Genomic DNA, 24,285 nt, shown 5'->3' on the forward strand with positions numbered 1-24,285 from the left:
AAAGAAAAATATAATTTGTTTTAATGTTTTTAAATATTATTTTGTAGAATATCTTAGGCCCTCAGAGACAGGCTCGCCACTGGTAAAAATCTCTCATACACACGTGTGAAACGCTCTCACAGACACACACAACAGCGTTGCAGTCGGGAAGAAAAGCAATGTGGAGCGAGAGAGCGAGAGAGCAAGAGAGAGAGCACACCTTTATCTATTTAATAAAGTTGTACAAAATAAAGTAAGAAATCATTCCAATGTGTACTATAGGACAGTAACAAGTTTAAAAGGGGAGTGATTAGTCAAATATGTATAAATAAAAAGAAAGAATGCTAACTAGGTAACATAAGATAAGAATAAACAAGTTTAAATGATTTGTTGTGATCATATTCTAAAGATGTTTGGATTATTGAAAAGTATACAGCTCCCTTTCATCTGAGTGTTGAGAGCTGTATCCATAAATTCATGTTGGGCTCAAAGTAGGGCTGCTCGATTATGGCAAAAATCATAATCTCGATTATTTGGGTCAATAATTGATATCACGATTATTAAAAACGATTAACCATTTACTTTGAAAAACATCAATTTATTGAAGAAAATAATTTGAAAAGTATGTTTTTAACAGTTGATTACCCTGAACTTTAAGTATAATTCAACTGAAAAACCTATTTAAAAAATAAATAAAATCGTTTTATTTCGATTATGTTGTTTTCATAATCGTTGCAAGCCAAAATGGTAATTGCGATTAAAATACGATTTAATTGAGCAGCCCTAGCTCAAAGTGCACCAGATTGATGCATTCAACTTCAACATTTAAAAAAAATCTTCCTGGGGGTGCATGCCCCCGGACCCTCGAGGATGTGACGTCCACCACCAAATAAAGCAGATTAAAATAATTAAATTGCATACATTTTATTTTAGTAAACACTGAAAACGGGTCCCACAGACCCAAACAGCACTCAAAGGTTAAAGGTAGCATATAATAATGTTCAAATGTGCTAAATATATACACTGCAAAAAAACAAAAAAGAGGAGTAAAAGTAGCTCACGACTTGTTTTATTTTTTTAAAGTAACCCTCATCCTAAAAAAAGTTGGAGACCCCTGTTATAGAACGATACATTTGACAATTTTAAGCTTGGCCTACCATTTTATTGGAGCGGCGAGGAACAGGTGGGGCTTGAAAAGGCCCACCTGTTCAAAGTGGGGAATGACAGAAAAAGTTTGAGAACCACTGGGTTAGAGTATGTAATCCCTACAATAAGTAATTCTGCATGTTATCCTTTTTTACCTAAATCTGTTATAATATAGGCCTAGCACTCAGACTCTTTTTTGTTTTATACCTTTTTTATCATAAGAATGTAGTTGAATGTTTCCCATCATTGAGACGAAAATGGTCAGGGACATTGACCATTTTGATCTCGATGGTCAATAAATACATGAACAGATGAAGCAGGATTTGTTGCAGAGTGAAACACCAGCTCATAATAAAGGATCTTCGGCAGCAGGGAGACGAGGCGACGTCGCTCTGCCGGTTTTAGCCGAGTGGGGTCGAAGTGTCCCGCCAGCTGCTGGTCTCTATAAACAGGCTTCTCCCAATGCCGCTCTCCACCCGCTCTTTGTCCGCGACCGGCTGACCGACGACACGTTCCCCTTTAAGATGATGTCGGAAACAATTATGCCTTATTTCATTATTTTCTGTAATCTTGGCAGGCAGAACAAATGGACTAAGCAGCAGCGTTGAAAAGCAGCGACGTTGAGAGAGCAGTAGCATCATCTCATGTGAAAGTGGCTAACAGGAGTCCGGTGTCCTTGCGTGTGTCAAAGGCAGCAGCGGTGCTTATTGGAGGCTACGACACTTCTCCTGGACGGACATGTATTTCCATATAACAGACAAGACGGAGGAGACTCGGTGAATGCGGTGAAAGTACTCCCCCTTTACCCCGCAATGTGTTGGACGCTTGGAAGAGACCACTGGCAGTAGCATTTTCGCTCACATTTGACAACACTTTAAAGGGGGTAAGTAACAGTATGCGTCTGCCACGCAGTCACTGTATGCGTTTGGAGCAGGTGTTAGTCTGTATCAAAGCTGGTTCGAGTCCGCTCCACTCCTTACCATTTTCATTTAATTCTCCTCACACTGCCGCTGTCTCTTTATTGTTAGTAGCTACTGCACAGAGGCCAGCCAGCCCCTGGGTGTTAATTCCCCCCACGTCCCTTGTCACCCCCTCGTGTAAAAGTTCTTATGTAACCCATTGGGATTCCGTTTTTGTTTGTTTTGTGGAAAGACTTCCTGGCCCTGTGCAAGGCAACAACACTGGCTGTTAGAGGAGCTCCATGTGCACCGACAGAGGAAAGCACAGGCTGTTCACATTCCTGCCCTCAACCGAGAACACTGCTGTAATACAGAGAGGCAAGGGCTCCCTCTTCCCTGAAAACACCCATCACTTCAGGGGTTTTCTCTAACTACAAATCTTTTTAACTATACATGTCCATGTCTGTCTCTTTATGTTCCCATAAAGGCTACTGACTGTATGGTTGCTGTTATAGCAACACTTGTCAGCATAAATCAACTTTGATTTCTTAACATGCATACAACCAATATCTAGAGTTTTAGAAGCATAAAACACCACTGGGTCTGAAATAGGGCTACAGCAAACATTACATGTATTTATCCATAATTGTTTTGGCCTACAAATCCTCATTTATCATCTGAGCTCTTTTATCTATTCTGAAATTGGGTCACATGTGGTTACATGAGAAGTGTTCAGGTATGATCTCATAACCCCAGTGGTAAATGTACTCTCTGTGGATGGACAGAATTTGATTAAATAAACAACCTCCTCCTGTGTGGTACAGTGTGCTTCTGTTCAGTAGAAAAGTGTGGACAGATATTTGCTCAGTATTTAAAATAGTGTAGTCTCACTGTGAAAGGACCCAGTGTGTCCCCTTACTCTGCAAGTGTGGGCCAAAATGCTGCGTTCCTGTGAACTTTCACACCAGTGTCACTCCTCAAGTGACGTGCAACACGTGGTCCAGCAGACACACCCTAGCATTTTAGTAATGCCATTATGTCAAATAAATAATCAGATTTTAAATACTGGAAGTAAGCATGATACCGGGACACTATGGAAGTAGCTAAATGGAATTCAGCCATCATTCATTTACTATTTTTTTGGTAGCTTTTTACTATGTTTTGAATGTTTTTATAATCTTGTTAAATATTCTGTTGTTTAAACTATAAAATAATCCTGTGTTCTTCTTCTTTCCACAGTTTTCCACGTCTCTCTACCTGAGAACCAACCGTGTTCACAACATCCTCCCTGTTAAACACCAGCAATGACTTCCCCAGACTCTCCCCCTCTTGTCTCCCCATCCCCATGCCCTGCTCCCCCTCCATCCCTCCCCTCCTCCCCTGTTCCTTCCTCCCCAGCCCCGTCTTCCTCCTCCCTCCCCCCCCCGCCCTCCCTGCCTCCCACGGGTGAGGTGATGGTGCTGGCTCTGGGCAGGAAGAAGCAGCGAGTCCTGATAGCTCTCTCCATCCTGCCCAACCTCTTCCTGGCCTTCCTGCTGTCTTCCGACCCCCTCATCACCCTCTCCTCGCCCCACCACTGCCACCTGCCGGGGCCCTTACCGTCTCCCGAGGTGCTGAACGCCTCCCTGCCCTGGGAGAAAGGGGGGAGACCTGGGGAGAGCGGGGGCCTGTCTCACTGTAAGCAGTACCTCAACGGCAGCCAGTCAGCGGTGGTGGACTGCGAGGCCGGATGGGACTACAATGTCACGGAAGGACTGAGGAACAACATCGTCACTGAGGTAAGCTCCTAAACCCTCTCATTACAATCCTAGCATAGTTTATTGTTTTGCCTTTTTGTGGGGGGGATAACATTTTGTTTATGTATGAACTAAGGTCTTTAAAATGCTGAAACGGTAGTTATCCACAGGAGGGTCTTGCTGAGCATGCAGCTTCCTTCTTTGCAATGCCCTGCTAAATTTAAGCTGCACATTTTTCGGATTAGTCGGACAAAAAGTCTTATGCTGGTGGTTGTACAGTAGATCCTTGAGCCTTTAATTGCTTTTGTAAGGTTTGTATGGGGACATGAGTTGTTGTGAAAACTCTTTCCTTTAAAAAAAAGGCCAATGTCAGAGATTTGGGAGATCCCTGATGCCATTTCCCTAAACAAAGCTGCTGTTTGCTGCAGGAACTGATGTGTGTAGTACCTGCGTGTGAGGTAGTCAGACTGTTGTCAGAAATGAATCCCAGGACAGGATGATGCTGTTGTTCCAAACACATCCCTGCTACACAACATAATTACACATGATTGGTCAGCTTCTCACCTCTGCTTGAGACTCGCTGCGTTAGCCGGCAATCGGAAAACACCTGAGTATCTGACTAACCTTTTGGCACCTTTCGAGAAAGTTGTGAAACCACGTTGAAGAATGCCCGGTGACTCATTCAGAAATGTTTGTTTGGGAATGGGCGATCAAGCCCTCAAACAGCGAGTCTGCATCGGCGCTGACTGGAGACCGGTCACTACCTGACCGGTCTCAACGCTGTGTGTGTCTGTCAGGAAACACGCTGTTAACAAGTAGTTCCAGCAAACATCCACTGATAAATTGCGATGTTAACAACCTCATGATAACCTCATATGTTTTAACTTAGGATCATACCTGTGTTTAGTCTAGAAAAAGGTAAATGTGTGCATTTTATCATATATATACAGTTGTGTATATTTACAGACTGTTGCAAAAACTAAGAAGATTATAAACATCAGGTTTAAAACTAAAAGATTTTTACAAAAAAGTAACACAATTAAAGATGTTTGGAGTTTTATTTGAGCTATTAATTTACATTTTTTGTCAAAGAGATGCTGATTTGAAACCGTTGTTACATACAGTTACGGCATTAACTGTTTCTGCCGGAGAGAGGGGAGGCCGTCCCAAAGCTTGCCACTGTATTTACTCCATCCATCTGACAGGAGGGAGCCTCGTTGAGTGTGTAGGGGTAGGGTGTAGTGTGTGGTTTGGGATTGGGCCTTAGAGAAACGGATTTGGGTCCTTAGCTTTAAAAAAAAAAAAAGAGGATGCGGAGATAATGCCTGATCAGAATTCTAGCGGAGATAAAGTACAATTCTGCTGTGATAAAACACCATCCTGTTCTAAACCACATCAAAGATTATTTCTGAAACAGTATGGAGCTCAAATGCTTTTTCTCTTGCGGGTTTATCACAAGGTGAGTTCCCTTTTCCCCCCTGCTTTTTAAACACGTGCTCAACAGTACAGGTAGCACTTAGTGTTAGCGAGGCTTGCTAATGTAAACAAAGACGAGATTACGTCCAAAACATGTCGGGCATTGTTTCTGACAGCAACTTTGTGTGGGTCTGCCGCCGATTTGACGTCATATCGGCAGCAAATCTGTATCCGCTCGTTGTATCCCCGTTTTAAAAAGATTTGGGTACGGAGGAAAAAAGAAAGGGTTTTATTTTCTGATGCTGCGTGAGTTCCCCGACGCACCGGGGACACATATGCATGCATACAAATGTGTATTTTGCATGATAGGTCCCCTTTAAATGAATGAACACCAAGGTTGATCTTAATCTTAAAGGTCATGCTTCGGAATATGATTTGGATCAGTTTTGTACTTTATAAACCAAAACATATACAAATATAAAAAAAGAGTGGTACATACAAATGTCTCGCTTGTGGCCATACTTTTGTTTCTTTGAAATGTAACTTAGTTCAAGCAACTCTTCTCCACCATAAACCACCTCCTCAAACCCCAAAGTCCTCTCCACTCCGACTCTACTGAGAAGCAGTGTAGCAACTTCGCTGCCTTCTTCACAAACAAAGTTGACACCATCCGCTCCATCCTCTCTAGCCCCTCTGCACCTCCAGTTCCAACTGCTGACCCACAGCTTGGGACAACCCAGCCTCTTCGCTGTTTCACGGACATCTCTCAGCGAGAGGTTGAGGGCATCGTTGGGAGGATGAAGCCCTCCACCTGTGTCCTGGACCCCCTTCCGTCAGCTCTTGTGAAATCGTACATCTGTACCATGATCCCCATGATCACTAAGATAGTAAACCTCTCTCTCCAGGCTGGCCATGTCCCCTCTGCCCTAGAAACCGCTGTCGTCAAACCTCGTCTCAAAAAACCCTCCCTTGACCCGGGAGTCCTGGCCAACTACAGACCCATTTCCAACCTTCCTTTTCTATCAAAGATGCTGGAAAAACTAGTTTCTGCTCAGCTCCAGCACCACCTAAACTTCAACAACCTATTTGAGAAGTTCCAGTCTGGTTTCCGCTCAGGCCACAGCACAGAAACTGCCCTGGTCAGGGTCACCAACGACCTGCTGATGTCGGCTGATGCTGGCTCTCCCTCTCTCCTCATCCTCCTTGATCTCACTGCAGATTTCGACACCGTCGATCACGGCATCCTCCTCCATCGTCTGCACTCCACCATCGGATTCTCTGTCTCTCCCCTTGATTGGTTCAGATCATACCTCACCGGGAGAACAGAGTACGTCTCCTTGGGCGATGCAGAGTCGGATACCCACAACGTCACCTGTGGTGTCCCTCAAGGATCAGTTCTCGGCCCCACCCTTTTCACACTCTACATTCTCCCCCTTGGCTCTATCATCAGCCGACATCAGTTCCATTGTTACGCTGATGACACCCAACTCTACCTCAGGATCAACCCTACCTCCTCTGCAGCCCTGCCTTCACCCACACTCACTGCCTGCATGGAGGAGATGCAGGCGTGGATGAAGCAGAACTTCCTGAAACTCAACAGCTCCAAGGCCGAAGCCATTATAGTTGGCACCCCACACCAGGTTCGGTCATCCACCATCACCACCATCACCTTCTCCGGCCAGGACATTACCCTCTCCTCAATAGTCACCAACCTGGGTGGGAAAATGGATGCCCATCTGACCTTTGAGGCTCACATCAAACAGCTGTGCAAGAACTCCTTTTACCACCTCAGGAACATCGCCAAACTCCGCCCCACACTCACTCTGTCGGACGCCGAAAAGCTGGTCCACGCCTTTGTCTCCTCCAGGCTTGACTACTGCAATGCACTCCTCATCGGGATCCCTAACAAAAGCATCCAGAAGCTGCAATACATTTAGAACAGCGATCACATCACCCCCATCCTTAAAGCACTACACTGGCTCTCCGTGGAACTGAGGATCGAATTCAAGGTCTCCGTCCTCACCTACCAGTGTGCCCATGGAACTGCCCCTCCCTACCTCAAGGAACTCCTCATCCCCCATACCTCCTTGCAGACCACCCGCTCCAGCAACTCCAACTTCCTCAAACCCCCCAGGACTAAGCTCCGTACTATGGGAGACCGGGCCTTCTGCTCGGCTGCACCCAGTCTGTGGAACGCTCTCCCCGACCACATGAGAGCACCACAGACCGTGGAGGCTTTTAAAAAAGGCCTCAAAACCCATCTTTTCAGTAGAACCTATGCCTAGACCTTTTTACCACCATTTTATTTTATTTTTATTTCTATTGTTCATTTTAATTTTGTATTGCTTTTTATTAATTCTACCGTGCTGTGTAATGTTTATTTATACTGTTCATGCTCACTGCTTGTAGCACTTTGGGATTTTAAATCAAATATGAAGTGCTTTATAAATGAAACCCATTATTATTATAGTTGTCTTATTTAAACAGCAGAACAATGTTGAAGATAAGCTACAGTGGAAGAGTAAATATTTGTTACTATGTATTTATCTTAGCTTTGAATCACATTTTTTCCCCTAAAACACAGGGATTTCTACAGGTTAGAATGATAACCCTGTATCAACAATTGTATATCGTATAATCATTATAGATTTAGGTCTGGCTGTTGATGAAAGCTGGTTTATGTTGTTTAAATTAATAAAAGAAAGCAGCTTCTGTGTAAATGTATTATAATTATCCTTACATGTAGACAATGTTATAAACACAGCAAGTACATTCTGTGTTGATGCATTAAAGTGTCACTTTGTACACTGCTTGTTTAACTTGCAATGGATGGGAGTAAACATGCATTTGCCCCTTTATTCAATAGCAGAACCCTTGACTTGCGCTTGTTAATGTCTTCAACAGAGCCACTGGGGCAGGTCACCGAGTGGAAACTGTGTGTCTGTTTATATTTCTGGTGCCTTCTAATGTGGGAACCACACCCAGGCCTATAGTCCGTGGTATTAGGGCAGTTTGCTGGTAATCCACCCACAGCACTGCAGCAAGCTGAGGAGACATACACACTGCCAAGGGAGGCATTGAGCAGGATAAAGTGTGCACATGCATTCTTATAGACACATGGAAAATTACAAGCTTACACTCTCGTCCTCCCCTTGTATTACATACTGAGCGGGACATGGACACTGTTCTATTTTGTCTCTTAAATCAGGTTTAGTTCCTAAAGTATTTCCGCTGTCATGATGATCTGTTCCTCCGTGCTGAGCTGGCAGTCTCTGAGCAGGAAGCAGGAGGTGCTCTAATCAGCTTCTCCTCCACCACAGTCAATACATTCTGTGTCACTGAACGAGAGGCATCTCAACTTAACATACCTGTGCTGGGTCCACGGCTAATGCACAGACACTTCCTCGACGTCATCGTTACGGTTCGGAAGAATGATGATAATGTTCCCTGAGGTTATTAATATGTCAACCCTCAATAGCTATATCTTGGTGTTATATGCCCATTTGGAATCATTTAGCAAATCAATAAGCGGGACTGCATTAATGGCAGCGTTTTAATAGAAAACTCATATCAGGTTTAACACAATTGATTTTTTTCCAATACATTTACTACATTATATTCAGAATTTTTAATTGTAATCCCAGAAGGTGCATTATTTACTTAAAGCTATAATATTTAGCAAAAAACTATTCTGATTTAAGTATTGTTTTTTGCCGAAATTTCCAAACCTAAAAATGTTATTACACAGTTTAAAGAAAGACATCTGTTTATATAATATTTAAAAAAAAATTTACTTTTAGAAGAATAGTTCAAACATTCCCTTTTTTATATAATCACAATCAGATGGGTTTTGCAAAGTGTTAAGTCCTAAAAGCAAAGCAAAATTATATAATCATAAGATTTGTCTTGGTATAAAGCTAAACCGTACTAAACAGGCTTTAACGTTTTGATACAAATCTGTTCTTGTCCAGAGTCTGACTAATGATAAATTGAGTGGAAAAGTACAACCAAACGTGAGTTGGCAAAGTCTCAGTTGAGCTTATCTCCCAGCCAAGGCGAGGCCCAGTGAGAAATGTTAAAGGTTGACTTGGTTGCAGGTTTCCTCCCAGAGCATCGCTGCCTGATGGTGCCTGAGCGTCATCTGTAGAACCGGTCTGAGGAGCTCACCAACCTGTTTGTTTGCATTTCACCTCCTCCTGTTGTCCTCAGCAGTCCTCCCTGTGAGCACAAAGCTTTGTTTTGCTGCCCTTTACCCGCCCGGTGTGCACTGTAGTGGCTCCGAGCCTCAGCAGTACGACCGCTGATATTATGTGACAGGCTTTTATGTTTCTGTGCACGGGCTCCAATTATGTAAGGCCTTTTTACGACCAGCCCTCTGCTCCCCTCTCTACATCATTAAAATAATTTGGCTCTCAGTGGATGCAGACATTAACAGAGCTCAGCTGTTAATGCAAATCATTGAGTCGGCTTAATGTGATTAAAACTTTGTTCTTTACACATTTTCTGACTTCTAATGTAGAAGCAGTACATGTACAGTCACACAGTTAATGCATGTGATACTACTACTGCCAGTACTACTATTAATTATACAAGTAATATCATTTTCTGAATACAAAGTAATATTTTAGTTAAGTATTCCTTTGTTATAATTTTACTTTTACTGCATTATTCTCTCAGCCTTTTGCAATTTAAGTGTACTCATAAATATTTAACAAAACAAAGCTGAATAAGTGTTATTTGTAATTCTCTTGTTCTATCTCTGTGAAGTTATTGAATAATAATAACTTAAATTAAAGCCTTGAGCTGCGTTGCCTTTTGAATCCAAGTAATTCATTAAGTTGATTTGATTTGCCAAAGGCATATTTCTTCACGAGTAATTCAAGCTAACAATAAATGTGAATGCTCAGTGGTGTTATACATTTTGTCTTAAGGCTATAAAAGATGCAGATAAGAAGGCGACGCATTAAAAACTCTCTTTGTGAGCAAAGAGCTTCGACTTGTCTTTGTGTTTTCTTCAGAACTCATACACCACAGTCACTTTACAGTCATGTTTTGAGGTGGAAGGTTGTGATCTTTATATTTTTGATCTTCGAAACACTTTTGTTTTACAGTTTTAATACTTTATCAAAAGTGTGTGGATAATTCAATGAGTTACGGTCATTCAGTTATACTTTCTCAATCAATGATTTGCTTTTGTTCTGTTTTCTGTCATTGTAACAGACAAACATTGGTTTTGTCTTTACTCTTTACACTCAATACATTCCTGATGAATACAAATCAGTAATGTTAGTATAATTCCCATGTTTTGTAAGGCAAATAATATGCACGGTGATGTTTTCCTCATGACTTGAAGTTCTCTAACATGTATGCTGTTGTGCTAACCTGAGCAGATCATCTCTAACGTGTGTGTGTGTGTGTGTGTGTGTGTGTGTGTGTGTGTGTGTGTGTGTGTGTGTGTGTGTGTGTGTGTGTGTGTGTGTGTGTGTGTGTGTGTGTGTGTGTGTGTGTGTGTGTGTGTGTGTGTGTGTGTGTGTGTGTGTGTGTGTGTGTGTGTGGTCCAGTGGGATCTGGTGTGTGGTCAGTACTGGCTGGTCCCAGTGGAGGAGGTGTGCTTCATCCTGGGCATCCTGACCGGCTGTCTGGGCCTGGGCTATGCCGCTGACAGGTAACGCACACGCACGCACACACACACACACACACACACACACACACACACACACAGCTCGTTCTGCAGACATCTGCGCTTTTAAATCACTTTGTTCCTTAATCTATGGTCTCTTGTCTTTATGTTGCAGTTTCACTACCTTGCACACACCAAAGTCCAGTCTGTAGATGGTATCCTGCAGATGAAAGCAAGATAGCTTTAGTACCAAGAAGCCCAGATGTAATTTTCTAAAGCCGCCTCCATCTATTATATAAGACATACATTTGTGCAAGATGAACTAAAGAATGTATCTCAATCACGGTTTACTACACATAAGCATGAGTTAGGGCCTTTATGAAAGTGAAATGCTTTATAATGCTAGCTTTTAAGGCATAGTGCATGGCTGTCTGCATTCAGCACAACCTCTGATAATTGTCATAATGGCTCCAGCCTGTGCCTGCTGTGTTGTCAGATTGAAAATCACAGAGGGCAAGCAGTAGTTTTTAGGGGGAATTGTGAGGGAGATGATGCCAGTTTAATGAGCTAACAGCCTCCTGCTGACCAATTGAGCCTAGTGTCTGTTTGTTAAGACTGGTGAATTAATGCTGCCTCCTGGTACAAAGGAGAACAGGGGGCAGTGCTAATCTGCAGGCTGGATACACAATGTTGCACCTGCATGGCAAAATGGCTAGTCATCACATTTACTTATCAGCAAGTGAGCTGAGGTAAAAAACGCCTTTTTTTATTTTCTTGTGATCTCAACATCTCTTTTGCTAAGTTTTAGGTAATATCACATTTAAGGTTGTCTGCAAGTTTTCATCTTAGGCTTTAAATCCGGCCTTAAAATTGTATTAAGTAAAAAATGATAGGCTGTCCATCATATATACATACATTCAGGAATGTGGTAGAAAGGCTAATGGTTCAGTTCTAACTGTGTTTCTTATCTATTATATTCACAGTAGACCGTTTCTGTTCTCCACGCTCTTGCTGTTAATATTTATTTTATGTGAAGTGTTTTTGCTCTTGCATAATCAGGACTTACAAGATCATTTTTTGCTGTTGCAAGTCTCAGTTTAAATGTATTTACCTTGATTTGGATTTAACTGTCTTTGTTAATCGTTTTTGTTTTATGCTAATTACTTAATAGATTTGTGAAAATATAAACCAACAATATGCCAATTTCATTAATGAATAAGTTGTTGATGTTTTTGTTAAAAATGTGTGTCCTTTCCCTGCAGGCTGGGCCGGTCTAAGACTCTGCTGGCCTCTCTGACCCTGTCGGTGGTGTTTGGGGTGCTGGTGTGTGTCGCTCCGAGCCCCCCCATCTTCATCGTCATGCGTTTCTGTTTGGCGGCAGCTAGTGCTGGAGTCTACCTCATTCTGTACATCACACGTGAGTATTTCAACATTTAAAGCACAGTTTGTTTTAGTGTAAATGTACAAACAAGCGAGATTAAAAGTATGTCATTAGTTGAGAAAAACGCTATATAGCTTTCCACCTACAGCTATGTTGTTTACCATGTTAATTATGATGAACCCAAATGAGTCAGTAATGATGTTGTGTGTGCCCTTCAGGTCTGGAGCTGTGTGAGCCGTCTCTCAGGTTGCTGGTCACCATGCTGGCCGGGCTGATGACTGTTGCTGGAGAGCTGCTGCTGCTGGCCGTGGCTCTGGGCTGCCAGTCCTGGAGGGGCCTGCTGGGGGCCGGCGCCGCCCCCCTCACACTCTTCCTCAGTTACGGGTACTGCTTATCTGTTTGAAAAAATATCCATGTAGGATTATTTGTTTGTAAGCTTCCTGTGAAATGTTCAGTTTTAGCTCTTTTATTCCATCCAGTACGTAATCAGTACTTGCCTTTCATATTTAGATTTTCCTCTTTTCTGTGTACTTCTATATGGACACCTGTTTTATTTCCCTGTGAAACTGGGGGGACAGGAGAGTGAAGGAACCTGATAGTCTTTTGATAAAGTGTCCTGATGCCAGCTGTCTGGCCGAATCCTCTGTGGGACCGTATTGATTCCAATGCCCTCGTCACACTGAAGCTTTCAGTTCATGTCAGAATGCATTAGGGCCACTTTGTTTATGTTCCGCGGTCCCTAGGATTTCTGTAACAAGATTAGCCTCCATTGCCGTTTCAAAGCAAAATTAATAAAGATTAAAGTATGATTATTAGCAGTGTATTACAGGTTTAGAAATAAAGCTGGAGGAATTCTGCTTATGTGCAACCTACATTTGTTTTTCATGGAGCAAGACGCACATTTGGGTTATAAGTGCTGGTGAAAGGTCAGCAAAGACTGAGCCGAACATATGTTTTGTCTCTTCTGCAGCATTCCTGGGGTGTTCCCTGAGTCTCCTCGCTGGCTCCTCCTGTCAGAGAGATCTGCAGACATGAACTCCTTCACTGAGAGGAGAAACTCCAACAGGGACCTGAGGGATGACGAGAGCTTCACAGGTGTGTTTGTGTGTGCAGAGAGTTTAGATTCTTACTGTCCTCCACAAAAAGAGAGCAGCTCACATTTTCCTGCATCAATGCTGGGTTTAGTTTATGAAGTCTGCATTATTTATGGGTTACTTGATGCAGTGCATTTCAAAACATGATGACCTATCACACACAGCACTACCCCGAGCAGTTAATGATGCTCAATTATAATTCATGATTTATTAAAGAGCCATGTAATTAGAATAAGGCATGATGCCGTGCATAGACAATGATATGGTGGATATCCACTGTGCCACTATAAGATACATTTGGTGACGTTGATTTGACCTTTATTTGTTGGGGCTCCCCATAGATCACACTGTATAAATAATAAGTATAAGTATAAATAAGTATAAATAATGACAATAGATGCAAAAGTACCTATTTTTTTTTAATATATTTAAATATTTTCTACTTGTTGTATTATTTCAAAACTATACAATAATTTATAAAAACTATAACCTATAATCAACAATGCTGTGCTCAATGTAACACTTTCATCACCGCACACAAATCTAAATATGTATTACTCTGCATATTGTAAAAATCAGTCAATACATCCATGCATTTCCAAAGGTCGCCTATTGCTGAAACTCCGAACAAAGTATATTCTTGGAATCTCGTATAAATATTTTTTTATTGCAGAAATATTAGGATATTGGTTAACATCAAGTGTTACCATAGCATACATGTTCATTCTCTGGCTATTGGACAAACTCTATTTGACAAATAGACATTGGAACATTGATTTGTCCTCTTGTACATGTTTCTTAGACATAAATAAACACTGACAGTGAGCTATTGATTAAAAGAGAATCCAGGTCAGGTCATCATTCTCTGTCTGTTGTTGTAAATTACTCCTGTTTTAATGCTTCAGAGCTGGACTCAGAGCCGGCCCCCTCCTCACGCCCCCACCTGTCCTACCCCGAGCTCTTCCACAGCAGGAACATCTGGAAGAACATGTGTGTGCTGGGCTTCACCTCGTAAGTCATCCCACACTCGTGACAGTAATTTAGCACCTCTGCAGTTTCCACTTTAGTTTGCGCTGCACTTTTATTAACAGGAACTGGTTGCTGCTGCAGTCTCATGTTTCATCCTCATAGTGTCTTGACTGATTATTACCACTTTTCTATAAATAACTTCTCATGAACAATGACTGCTTACTCTTTGTTTCTCCTTCCTTCCTCCTTCAGTTTCATCTCTCACGGCATCAGTCACTGCTACAGCTCTTTCCGTGGAGACGTCAGAGGCACGGCCCCCAGCTTCTACTGGACGTACCTGCTGTCGGTGTGCGCGGGGGGGGGGGCCTGGCTGCTGCTCTGGGCCACGGTAGACCGGTTCGGTCGCCGTGGCATCCTGCTCCTCGCCATGACAATGACGGGGCTGGCCTCTTTGATCCTCCTGGGACTCATGGAGTGTAAGCAGGCTTTCGTTGCAGGATATTGTTTTTGCCAAGTAAACCTGGAGAGGGATGAAGAAATCTATTGATAGTCTTTACGACACCATGATACTTAACTGTCATTTTTCTTGCATCCCAGCAGCTCAAGGACAAATATTTAAGAAAGCAACAATGGAACATATTTTTTCCACGATGGCTCGTATTTAATTTCAGGATTGACTGGTGCACAAAAGAGTGTCCAGTCTATCCTGGGTCTCACTTATGTGATGCTAACAATTCATATTAGTTGTTCAGGAGAGGATAAGGGTGACAAATTGACTCACAAGTCACCTCTGTTGTTGTAGAGACATTATGTGAGGCTTGTATGAGGATTACATGTTTTATTTCCTCTAACTGGAATGAAGGTCAAAGTTAGCTTAATATATGCTTAACCACCATAGTTATATGTTAAGTTAATCATGCATTATGAAACGGATCCAAAGCAAACCGGTCAGATCTTTTCATGGAAAATTATGTTCCAGGTGCCTTTGTCTTTCCCCAGCATGATGTCCAGACACTCTCACACAGTTGCCTGAGTCTCAGTCTCCTCCTTGTGGCTGAACATGAGTATGACACCCAGTTTATGTAGGACACTGCAGTGGCAGCAATGTCAAAGCTGTGTCAGGTGCTGAGCTTTAATCATGCATCAAAGGTTGGGGGGGCGAAGCACTGGATGGTAGTGTGTTTCAGGTCACCTCTTTTCACTGCTTTCTGTGTCTACTGTTAATTACAGTAGTCTGGAAGCTGTAGAGAAATGACTCAGAGTACTACATCACTTCAAATCAACAGGGCAGCATGATATATCTTCAGAAAGGCTGCAGTTCATTATGGTAGTCCACAGTAACTGATGCTTATCCCTCCTCCTCCTCCCTTTAGATCTTAGTGAGACGGCCATCACAGTCTTCTCAGTGCTGGGTCTCTTCTCCTCCCAGGCCACCGCCTCCCTCTGCATCCTCTTCACTGCAGAGATCATGCCCACCGTCATCAGGTAACACATCAACACTGATTTTAAAAGCTACAACTCTCCTCGCAATTATGTTTTGTACAAATATATTGAGATGTGAAAAATGAGCCTGCTCAGCTGCTGAAATGAAGGACATGAAAAATGCAGTACATTTCCATCATTGTATCTATAAGTAATGAAGAGACGCTTTTAGATATCTGAGAAATTTCTTCATTGAACATTTTTGACAGCTTAGCTCATATTTTGGAGCTGAAGGAAACGCCTGATGGGGGAGGTTTATGGTAGTTTACTCTATAAAACCTGATATTTCTTAAACACATTTTATTAAGCCACATTTGAATAGTTCAATATGCATATTTGAAAATCGATATCCTTCTTATGTCTGTCTGCCAAATATGAGGTTACAGCTAGGATGTGGTTAGCTTAGCCTAGCATAAAACAGAGGAAACGGCTAGCCTAGCGTTGTCCAAAGGTAAAGACATGCTCAACTCAAGTTTTGAATGGTCTAAAGAAACAAACAAGAATAATCAGCTTCATATTTATAGAACAACATCTAACTGTTAGTAATCGTAAACAAGTGCATTTCCAAAAATATGGAACTATTCTTAATTCTTTTAAAATGAAACACAATAGGTAAACGATATAAAGATTAAACTTTGTAAAAAAATAAGTTTAGGCTCTAGAAGAAAACAATCCACTTGAATTCTTCTTTTTGTACACCGAACAGCAGCAATACAGAAATGAAAGGAGAATTTTGTCTTCGATAAGTGGAGAGTGAACAATAAAAATGTAATCAGTACATATAGATGGTAACCCTGAAGGTGTGTGTGTGTGTGTGTGTGTGTGTGTGTGTGTGTGTGTGTGTGTGTGTGTGTGTGTGTGTGTGTGTGTGTGTGTGTGTGTGTGTGTGTGTGTGTGTGTGTGTGTGTGTGTGTGTGTGTGTGTGTGTGTGTGTGTGTGTGTGTGTGTGTGTGTGTGTGTGTGTGTGTGTGTGTGTGTGTGTGTGTGTGTGTGTGTGTGTGTGTGTGTGTGTGTGTGTGTGTGTGTGTGTGTGTGTGTGTGTGTGTGTGTGTGTGTGTGTGTGTGTGTGTGTGTGTGTGTGTGTGTGTGTGTGTGTGTGCGCGCAGGGGCAGTGGTGTGGGCATAGTGCTGGCTCTGGGCTGCGTGGGCCGCCTCAGCTCCCCGCTCATGGACCTGAGGAACCACTATGGGTACTTCCTGCACCACGTGGTCTACTCCTCCCTGGCCCTGCTGGCCGTGCTGTCCATCCTGCTGCTGCCCGAGAGCAAGAGGAAGCCTCTGCCGCAGACGCTGGGCGACGGGGAGCAGTACCGGCGCCCCCCGCTGGGCAGGAGGAGGAGGGACAACGTGCCGCTGCTATCCACGCCCAACCCAGAGACCTAAAACACTCCTGAAAAAGAGTCGGATGGATTAAAATCACCCACTCTGCAGCTAGAACATTCACATCCATCATGCAGAGGAGGAGAGCTGCACAGATGATTGGACAATGAGGGACGGTGATCAGACTCTAAGCTTCCTAACATATCATCCTCAAGTCATTCCAGGCGGTTGGGTCGAGCTGCCATTTCTTCTTCACCATTCTCCTCTTCCTGCCATTCACATGTGTAGATCTAACAGCGACACATGCAGGGAGTCTCCATCCTCATCTCCATGTGCACACCAGCATACACTGCTGCATCTGTGCGTCTGTCGTAGAGATGTTAGCTGCTTGATACGGCACTCCAGACCAGAGGGGGCCCGGAGAGTAGTCGGCAAATTATTCCTAGCATTTGACGTAGAGCGTTTTTTGTGGTGTTTGATGTGTACGACAACAGGAGAAGTGCTCGGAGGTGTGCAAAATCAAAGTAGAGTCAGCTTTGTGTACTTTCCTGTGACACCTGTGGTAAAATGCTCCCATGTGGCAAAACTCTCCCATGTGGCACTCCCAACAGGGGTGGACCGCTATTCTCCAACATATGTTGTTTGAGTGTTGGTGCCTTGTAAATACTCTAGACCTAGTTTCTTTAACTTGTAGGGCATCTGAGTTACGTTAAAGCAGACCATGTAGCTGGAAACTGTACAGTAGGCTGTACAGTGAAGAAGCGGTGCAGAGCACTTTGAATTTTTATTTTAAAGATGGTGGTTAACTTGAGCAAAATCTTCAAATTTAAGGGACAGTTGTACGAACCAATCAGTTTTGGAATGAGGGTGATGGGCGGTGGTGGTGAAGTCCATAAAGACTTGGCTTGGCAACTGGACTTGGCTTGGCAACTGGAAGGTCACCAGTTCAAGTCCCGGAAAGACCAAGTGCTACCGAGGTGTCCCTGAGCAAGGCACTGTTCCCTACACTGCTCCCCGGGCGCCGTACATAATGGCAACCCACTGCTCCTAACACTAGGATGGGTCAAATGCAGAGAAACATAATGACAATAAGTTGAATCTTCAATCTTTTTCAATAACTCACACAAAAAAGGCCTTAAAACAGAAAAGAGTTCAAACTGTGTAAACCAATTCTTTGGTCTGGCCTGGAGCCAGCAATATGTATGTCTTATTTATGTTGTTATTAATCTTAATCAGTAAATTATCCAGAGGCCTAGCATTTTTAAGTATTAAGCTAAAGATTGTTAAATTGGGTTGGCTGCAAACTGTCACAACATTCCTCTCTGCATGTCTGGGAGCACTGCAGGGCTTTTTTCTGTATTTCCTCAGAAGCTAACAGTTATTTAATAACTCTCTAGATGACCAGCTGTTAAATAATAGACGGGTATGAACAGTAGAAGTTTAAATATGACTTCTATAACCAGGCACATATATTGTATGTCAGCACTAAAATGTGTACGTTTTGAAAGAGGTCATCGGTTATCTTGCCTGAATGTTTATCGATGCTGGAGAAAGGGCCCGGTGATTATGCTCAATGGGAGCTGAAGAGGGCCCAAGAGCTCCAAATGAACCCCCGACTCCTCAACCACGCACCGAGGAAATACTTTCCCTTATGGCTTTTTTTATTTTTGAGTGTGTTGGCTGATGTTCCATATGGTTACATCATGACGGAGAATTACCAAAGCAAGGCCATTTTAGTGCTTCACAAAAATATCCCAATGTATGCTTGTGTTCTTGGGTAATTCTTTTCCTGGGTGCGTGATTTTTAAGAGGAAGCGGGAGTAATTTTGACTCTGACGTAAAGGATTTACTAAAATAATTAAGAAGGACACTTTAGCTGATGGCTTCTCCCTCCGTCAGCCTTATGTCAATTTTCTTCCCCTCTTTGTATGTTGCACTCAAAGTCCTAACATGTATATATTGATAATTATTATCACTATGTTTTACTTGACTCGAGTAGTATTATGTCTGACACCACTGATGACCTGTTAAATTATGAGTGTTATGCAGTTAACTATATAACCTGATTTAATGTAAAATAAAATTGGTTGAATAAACGAGACATGGGCATTTTTTAAGTAATACCAATATGTGTGAAGTTGTGCCACTGTATAAAAACGAATCAACTGACATTATTTCCAGTTCATTAGTCTTGTGTGTGCTATTTCCCATGCTTGATCTTGACTCCTCCCACTAGGCACTGATCAGGTGAGCTGTCCCCTCCAGGTGTAAGGGGGCGTGGCCTGAGGAACAAAGGGGAAGGGAATTGTTTTGGAGGGAGTTTTGAGACGGAGAGGAAAGAGGGAAGCCTGACAGTGAATTAAGAAGAATTGAGCTCTTTAGTATGTATGGTGTGAACTCTGTAAAAGTATGTACAAGTGAGGACTGATCAGCAAACCCTCCTCTCGGCTGCTGGTGAGTTCCATTTATTTATTTTGGTGTTTTCTTCTTTTTGCAATGCTCCGTGTTCCTGCTGGCCTAACCACTAATTAATGATATAAGAAAAAAGATATGGCACAAGCTGATAACTGAAATTATCAGGTGAGTGTAAAAAAAACCCAGCAAATGCATCCAAAAGGGCAGGAAGGAAATCCATATTTCAAAAACAGACAACAAGCTCACAGAAACTTTAATAAATGGGAAGGCAATCAATGGAAATGGTCTGGTTTAATCCTGCAGAGCTAACGATGGTGATTGGAAACGGGTGTGTGGGAAGGTAAGTATGCACGTCTGAAGAGGAGAGTGGGAACAGGTGTGTAGGGGGGGTGTCAGGTCACTGTGATTTAATGAAGTGTGCTAGAATACAGTACCTGTTGAAACCACAAGATGGAAACATACAACAGGCTCAATACTTGAGTAAAAGTAGAAGTACCAGAGTGTACGAGTACTCGGACGGTTACAAGTAAAAGTCCTGCAATCAAGATGTTACTCGAGTAAAAGCACAAAAGTATTAGCATTCAAATATACTTAAAGTACTAACTATGCAGATTGGCCCATTTCAGAATAATATATATGATCTGTTCTGAGTATAATTATTGATGCATTAAACTTCAGGGGTATCCAAACTACGGCCCGGGGGCCAAATGCGGCCCGCTGGCCATTTTGAATCGGCCCTCAGCTAATTCAAAAAGTATGATGAAATATGGCAGTATTCATGTGTTAATAAGCACACTTTTAAAATAAATGCAGTCAATTCATGTTGATAATATTTTCTAACAAATCTTAGTTGATACAAAAAAGCCTAATAACTTATTTACATAACAAGCTTGAAATAGACCCTATGTCATCTTATTATAATCACTCTGAGACTTCTGTTTTTAAGGGATGAGCTGCCAACAAGATAAATGAAACCCTATAGAGAGCTGTGATGTAGGCGTTTTTTTTTCTTAAAGCATATTCATGTATCGAGCCTAATTTACCTACATGTTGCTAACTTATAACTTAACTGATGAGGCGATATACCTCACCTTTATGAGTGGCCCAGCCCTTCGTATATTTTTCTGTATGTGGCCCTCGGTGAAAAAAGTTTGGACACCCCTGCATTAAAGTGTTAAAAGACTCTGTTTAGGGATTTGAGGTAGGATCAGTTGAGAGTGTAGATTAATTTACAACAGCTGAACATGTAAAAACACATTTTTCAGAATTGATTGGAAAATAAAAGTTAGAAAGTAAGCAGTGGTTGACAAAGGACTCTGATCTCTTATTAATAAAGCAGCCTATTTGTCACAAAATAAGGGCCAGTGCGTGTGGTAATTATGGGATCTATGAGCAGAAATGGAATAAAATATTCATAACCATGTTTTTAGTAGTCGTTAAACACCTGAAACTGAGAACGTTTTTCCATTTGCAGCGACACAAGTGGCCGCTGGTGTCAGCTTGCTTGCTGTCTGTCTTTGTCTGCAGACATAGCAGCTCGGCAGGAGAGTGCAAGGCAGCTGAGAATGAGCCTCTCAACACAGATTGTTATGTTCCACCCTGATAGAAGAACAATGGCCTCAAGGTTAGAGCACGCCTCTCCGAAGACGAGGTGCAGATCTGTGAAAGTTAAGAGAGCAGGGCGAGATAGGTCGTCCTACTTTCTCCAGTCACATAGGAACCCATTAACACCTTGTAGAGGGGCTGCACACTTTCCCCAAAAGCATTTGACAGCACACTTGACCTTTACTCGCTGAAGCAATAAATCCAGGACCACAGCACTGAGCTCAGGACCTTGCTATTTACATTGCGAGTGCTTTTTAGAATTCAGAAGCAGGCTCGAAATGCCATGTGGGAGTTTAATGAATGCAGTCTCTCTTTTTCCACATGAGCAAGTAAAACAAATGTGCTACTAGTTTTGGATGCCAGACTGTATACGTACATGCATGGATCGCCACAAAATGTTGGCTAACTTTTGTGTTTAATCATAATTTTAAATGTTTGAAAGTTCACCACTACAATGGTGAACACAATATGTTACGCATGATACTTGATAACCTGAGAATTGCAGTTTAGATGTTATGATTGTGCAAACTTAATCACCATTGACTTTATCGGTTTCTCCACCAATATCTTTATTTTTCCATCTTTTTAGGAACCCATTGGAGACAAACCGACAACCCGAACCTAAATCTCCCAACATCCCTCTCTTCTCGTCCAGTTTCAACCATCATATATCGCTCCTCAGATTGTCCAATAAACGATTAAATCAATCACACAAGGTGTTGCTTTTCAATGAATGAGTATGTGGGAATCCGTTTCAAAGACTGTCGGAAGAACATGCCAGAGGCCAGCTCTTCTAGCAGCCGAGGACTGACGAGGTTAGTTTGGTGAAAGCTAATTAGATTCGTTAGGGTCTGCGGTGTGGGGCATCAAGTGTTGAGGAGTTAGATGTCATCTCCAATATCTGACACACGTTTCCACCTTGTAGACGGCTTAACACCTCGCATGGTGCACAAATAGCTGGTTTGATCCTTGTGTTTACTCTGACCACTTGTGAATTCAGACGATTTACAAGTTGAGTTTATGCTGTCCCCTCTCTGCTCCCAAATGGCTGGACATTAAATTAAATTGAAACAAGATAGCTGCACATGATGTTGGTTGTCAAAAGAGGGCAGTAGATTGGGTTTGGCACCGACATTATTTTTTTTTTTATTCACTTTTAAGCATTTTAATTGGTAAAGAAAATCAACTTTATTTTTATTTAATAGCACACACTCACAATAGTAATATCATTGCTGTGTGGCAAAGGTCAGCGCTTTCACCTGAGCTCAGTAAAGTAATCCCAAAACAATTAAACAGGTTTATCTTTGTCCTTAAGGGTAAATAGAAGGAAACAATGTCAGGCCAACAAGAAGGAGTATTGAGTTTGAGGTAGCAGCTAGTGCCAAATATGTAGGGTGACCTGATCCCAGAACAGCTGCAACTGTCATTATGTTCTCACTGAACCTTTATAGTTATAAACTGCACGTAAGAAATATTAAAGAACGTACTATTTTTTCCAAAAAGGTCATCTGATTGATACAAAGGCCATTATTGTTTTTGTGTTTGGCAGATTACTGAACACATCTTTTCTTTTGGTCAATATAGACATAACTGACCACCCCCTAAAGAGGTGACTATATATTGAAGATGCAGAGCTGTTTATAAAAGCTGTTTTATATCTGTTATGCCGGAGGTGTGTAAGTGTGAGTCTAAAAGTTTGATACAAAGTGACTCACACGGGGCCTTTGCAATCTGCCTCAAGTGTGCCAAAGAAGTTTGTAATGGCTTAGTTAATGTCATGTGGTTATCTCTGAGCTCAAGGACAGAAGGAGAGAATGTGCCATAAACACCTCCGTATGGGTTGTACTTAAGTGTTTTCACTTTCAGTCTTAAAGAGCATCTAAATTGAAGAAAAATATCAGCAATTTACTGCTCTTGCACTTATACAGTTAATTGTATTTTGAGAGGCTTTAAACACTTTCTGAAAATGTCTCTTTTAGAGTTTGGTTGTACAAAGTCCCACGCTCTTATGTTTTTCTGAATACATGGCTTCAAAGTAAACTATAGTCCAATTATTGACATCATGATTGCTACGTCAACTTTGTATACAGCTTTTGATCTATGCTTGCCAGTCTTTATATTAAGTTATTTGCTTTTGAACATGTAGCACTTGAGGGTGGTATCAATCTGCCCGTTTAACTCTCAGGATAAAAGCAACAACATTTTCCTCAAAATGTGGAGCCTTTTAACTCTTTGAACACAGGCCTTTTTCTTAATTGCCCAATCCGAGATAATTCCATTCGATCCAAACTCTATAAATCATAGACTTCTAATCACATCGACGATTACACTACAAAACAATACAAAACCCCCCTATGTCACATACAGTATGTCTGTTAACCACCTGCCATATCTTTCTAATTCCCATGTTGACAAACAGACCGGGGCCCCTGCTCATGAAGCCGTGTTGACAGCAGAAGGACAGGTAGCTGGGAATGACAGCCAACGTGTCCCTTGAGGTTCTGAGGGGTGGTCCGCCGGTTGCAGACAAGCAACTGTCAAGACCTCCAAGTCTGAAGTTGAAAGTGTTAATCTGTTTAAGTCAAAGTGGCCCCAGTGCTTCTTCAGGAGTTCTTCAGGTGGTCCACTCAATAAAAGTCATTGAAGGATCTGCTCGGTTAATGGAACACTTGTTAGAAGCACTTTGTCATTGATAACGTGATAAGGTGTGTGTGGTGGGGAGGTGGTAAGTGTACTGTATGACCCTTATATTTGAATACAGTATGGTCACTGAAACCTTTAAGAGCAGACATCTGTCATAACCGATCTTTTATTAAAGATGAAGGAAGGTCAGCTGAGGTCCACTGGGAGGCCAAAAAGTCGACCACCGGGAGAAGTAATGCAAGAGAAAATTTCACAAGTTTATCTTTATCCTCCAGGATAATAGAAGACGGACAATGGCACAGTCTGTAGACACACAGACAATGCCTATTGTAATGCTCCTTTGTTCTTTAATATACATAAGAAAAGGTTTGGTGAAGCTATTATATTTTCATCATTATATCCAAGATATATTTCCCTTGAGGAGCAAACAGGAATAGATCCACATACATATTTATGGCAAGCAAGTGGTTTAATATAATGAAAAATAACATTAATATATGCATATGTTTTGTAATTTACTGGCTTTTCAGTCACTTCCAGGAGAGAACTGAAATAGATGCTGATCTAAAGTCAGCTCTTA

General features: G+C 42.0%; 1 protein-coding gene across 1 annotated transcript; it reads left to right on the top strand.

Annotated features, from left to right (window-relative positions):
* Positions 1-1,508: 1,508 nt before the first annotated feature.
* On the top strand, positions 1,509-19,143 carry slc22a17 (solute carrier family 22 member 17). Its single transcript, XM_034108296.2, has 10 exons — positions 1,509-2,008; positions 3,264-3,802; positions 10,738-10,841; positions 12,059-12,213; positions 12,396-12,561; positions 13,148-13,272; positions 14,177-14,282; positions 14,493-14,716; positions 15,614-15,725; positions 16,829-19,143. The coding sequence occupies exons 2-10, from the start codon at positions 3,329-3,331 to the stop codon at positions 17,103-17,105; spliced, it is 1,743 nt and encodes a 580-aa protein (XP_033964187.1). The 5' UTR covers positions 1,509-2,008; positions 3,264-3,328; the 3' UTR covers positions 17,106-19,143.
* The last annotated feature ends 5,142 nt before the right edge of the window (positions 19,144-24,285 follow it).

This window comes from Pseudochaenichthys georgianus, chromosome 20 (genome assembly GCF_902827115.2).
Source record: "Pseudochaenichthys georgianus chromosome 20, fPseGeo1.2, whole genome shotgun sequence".
Taxonomy (NCBI): Eukaryota; Metazoa; Chordata; class Actinopteri; order Perciformes; family Channichthyidae; genus Pseudochaenichthys; species Pseudochaenichthys georgianus.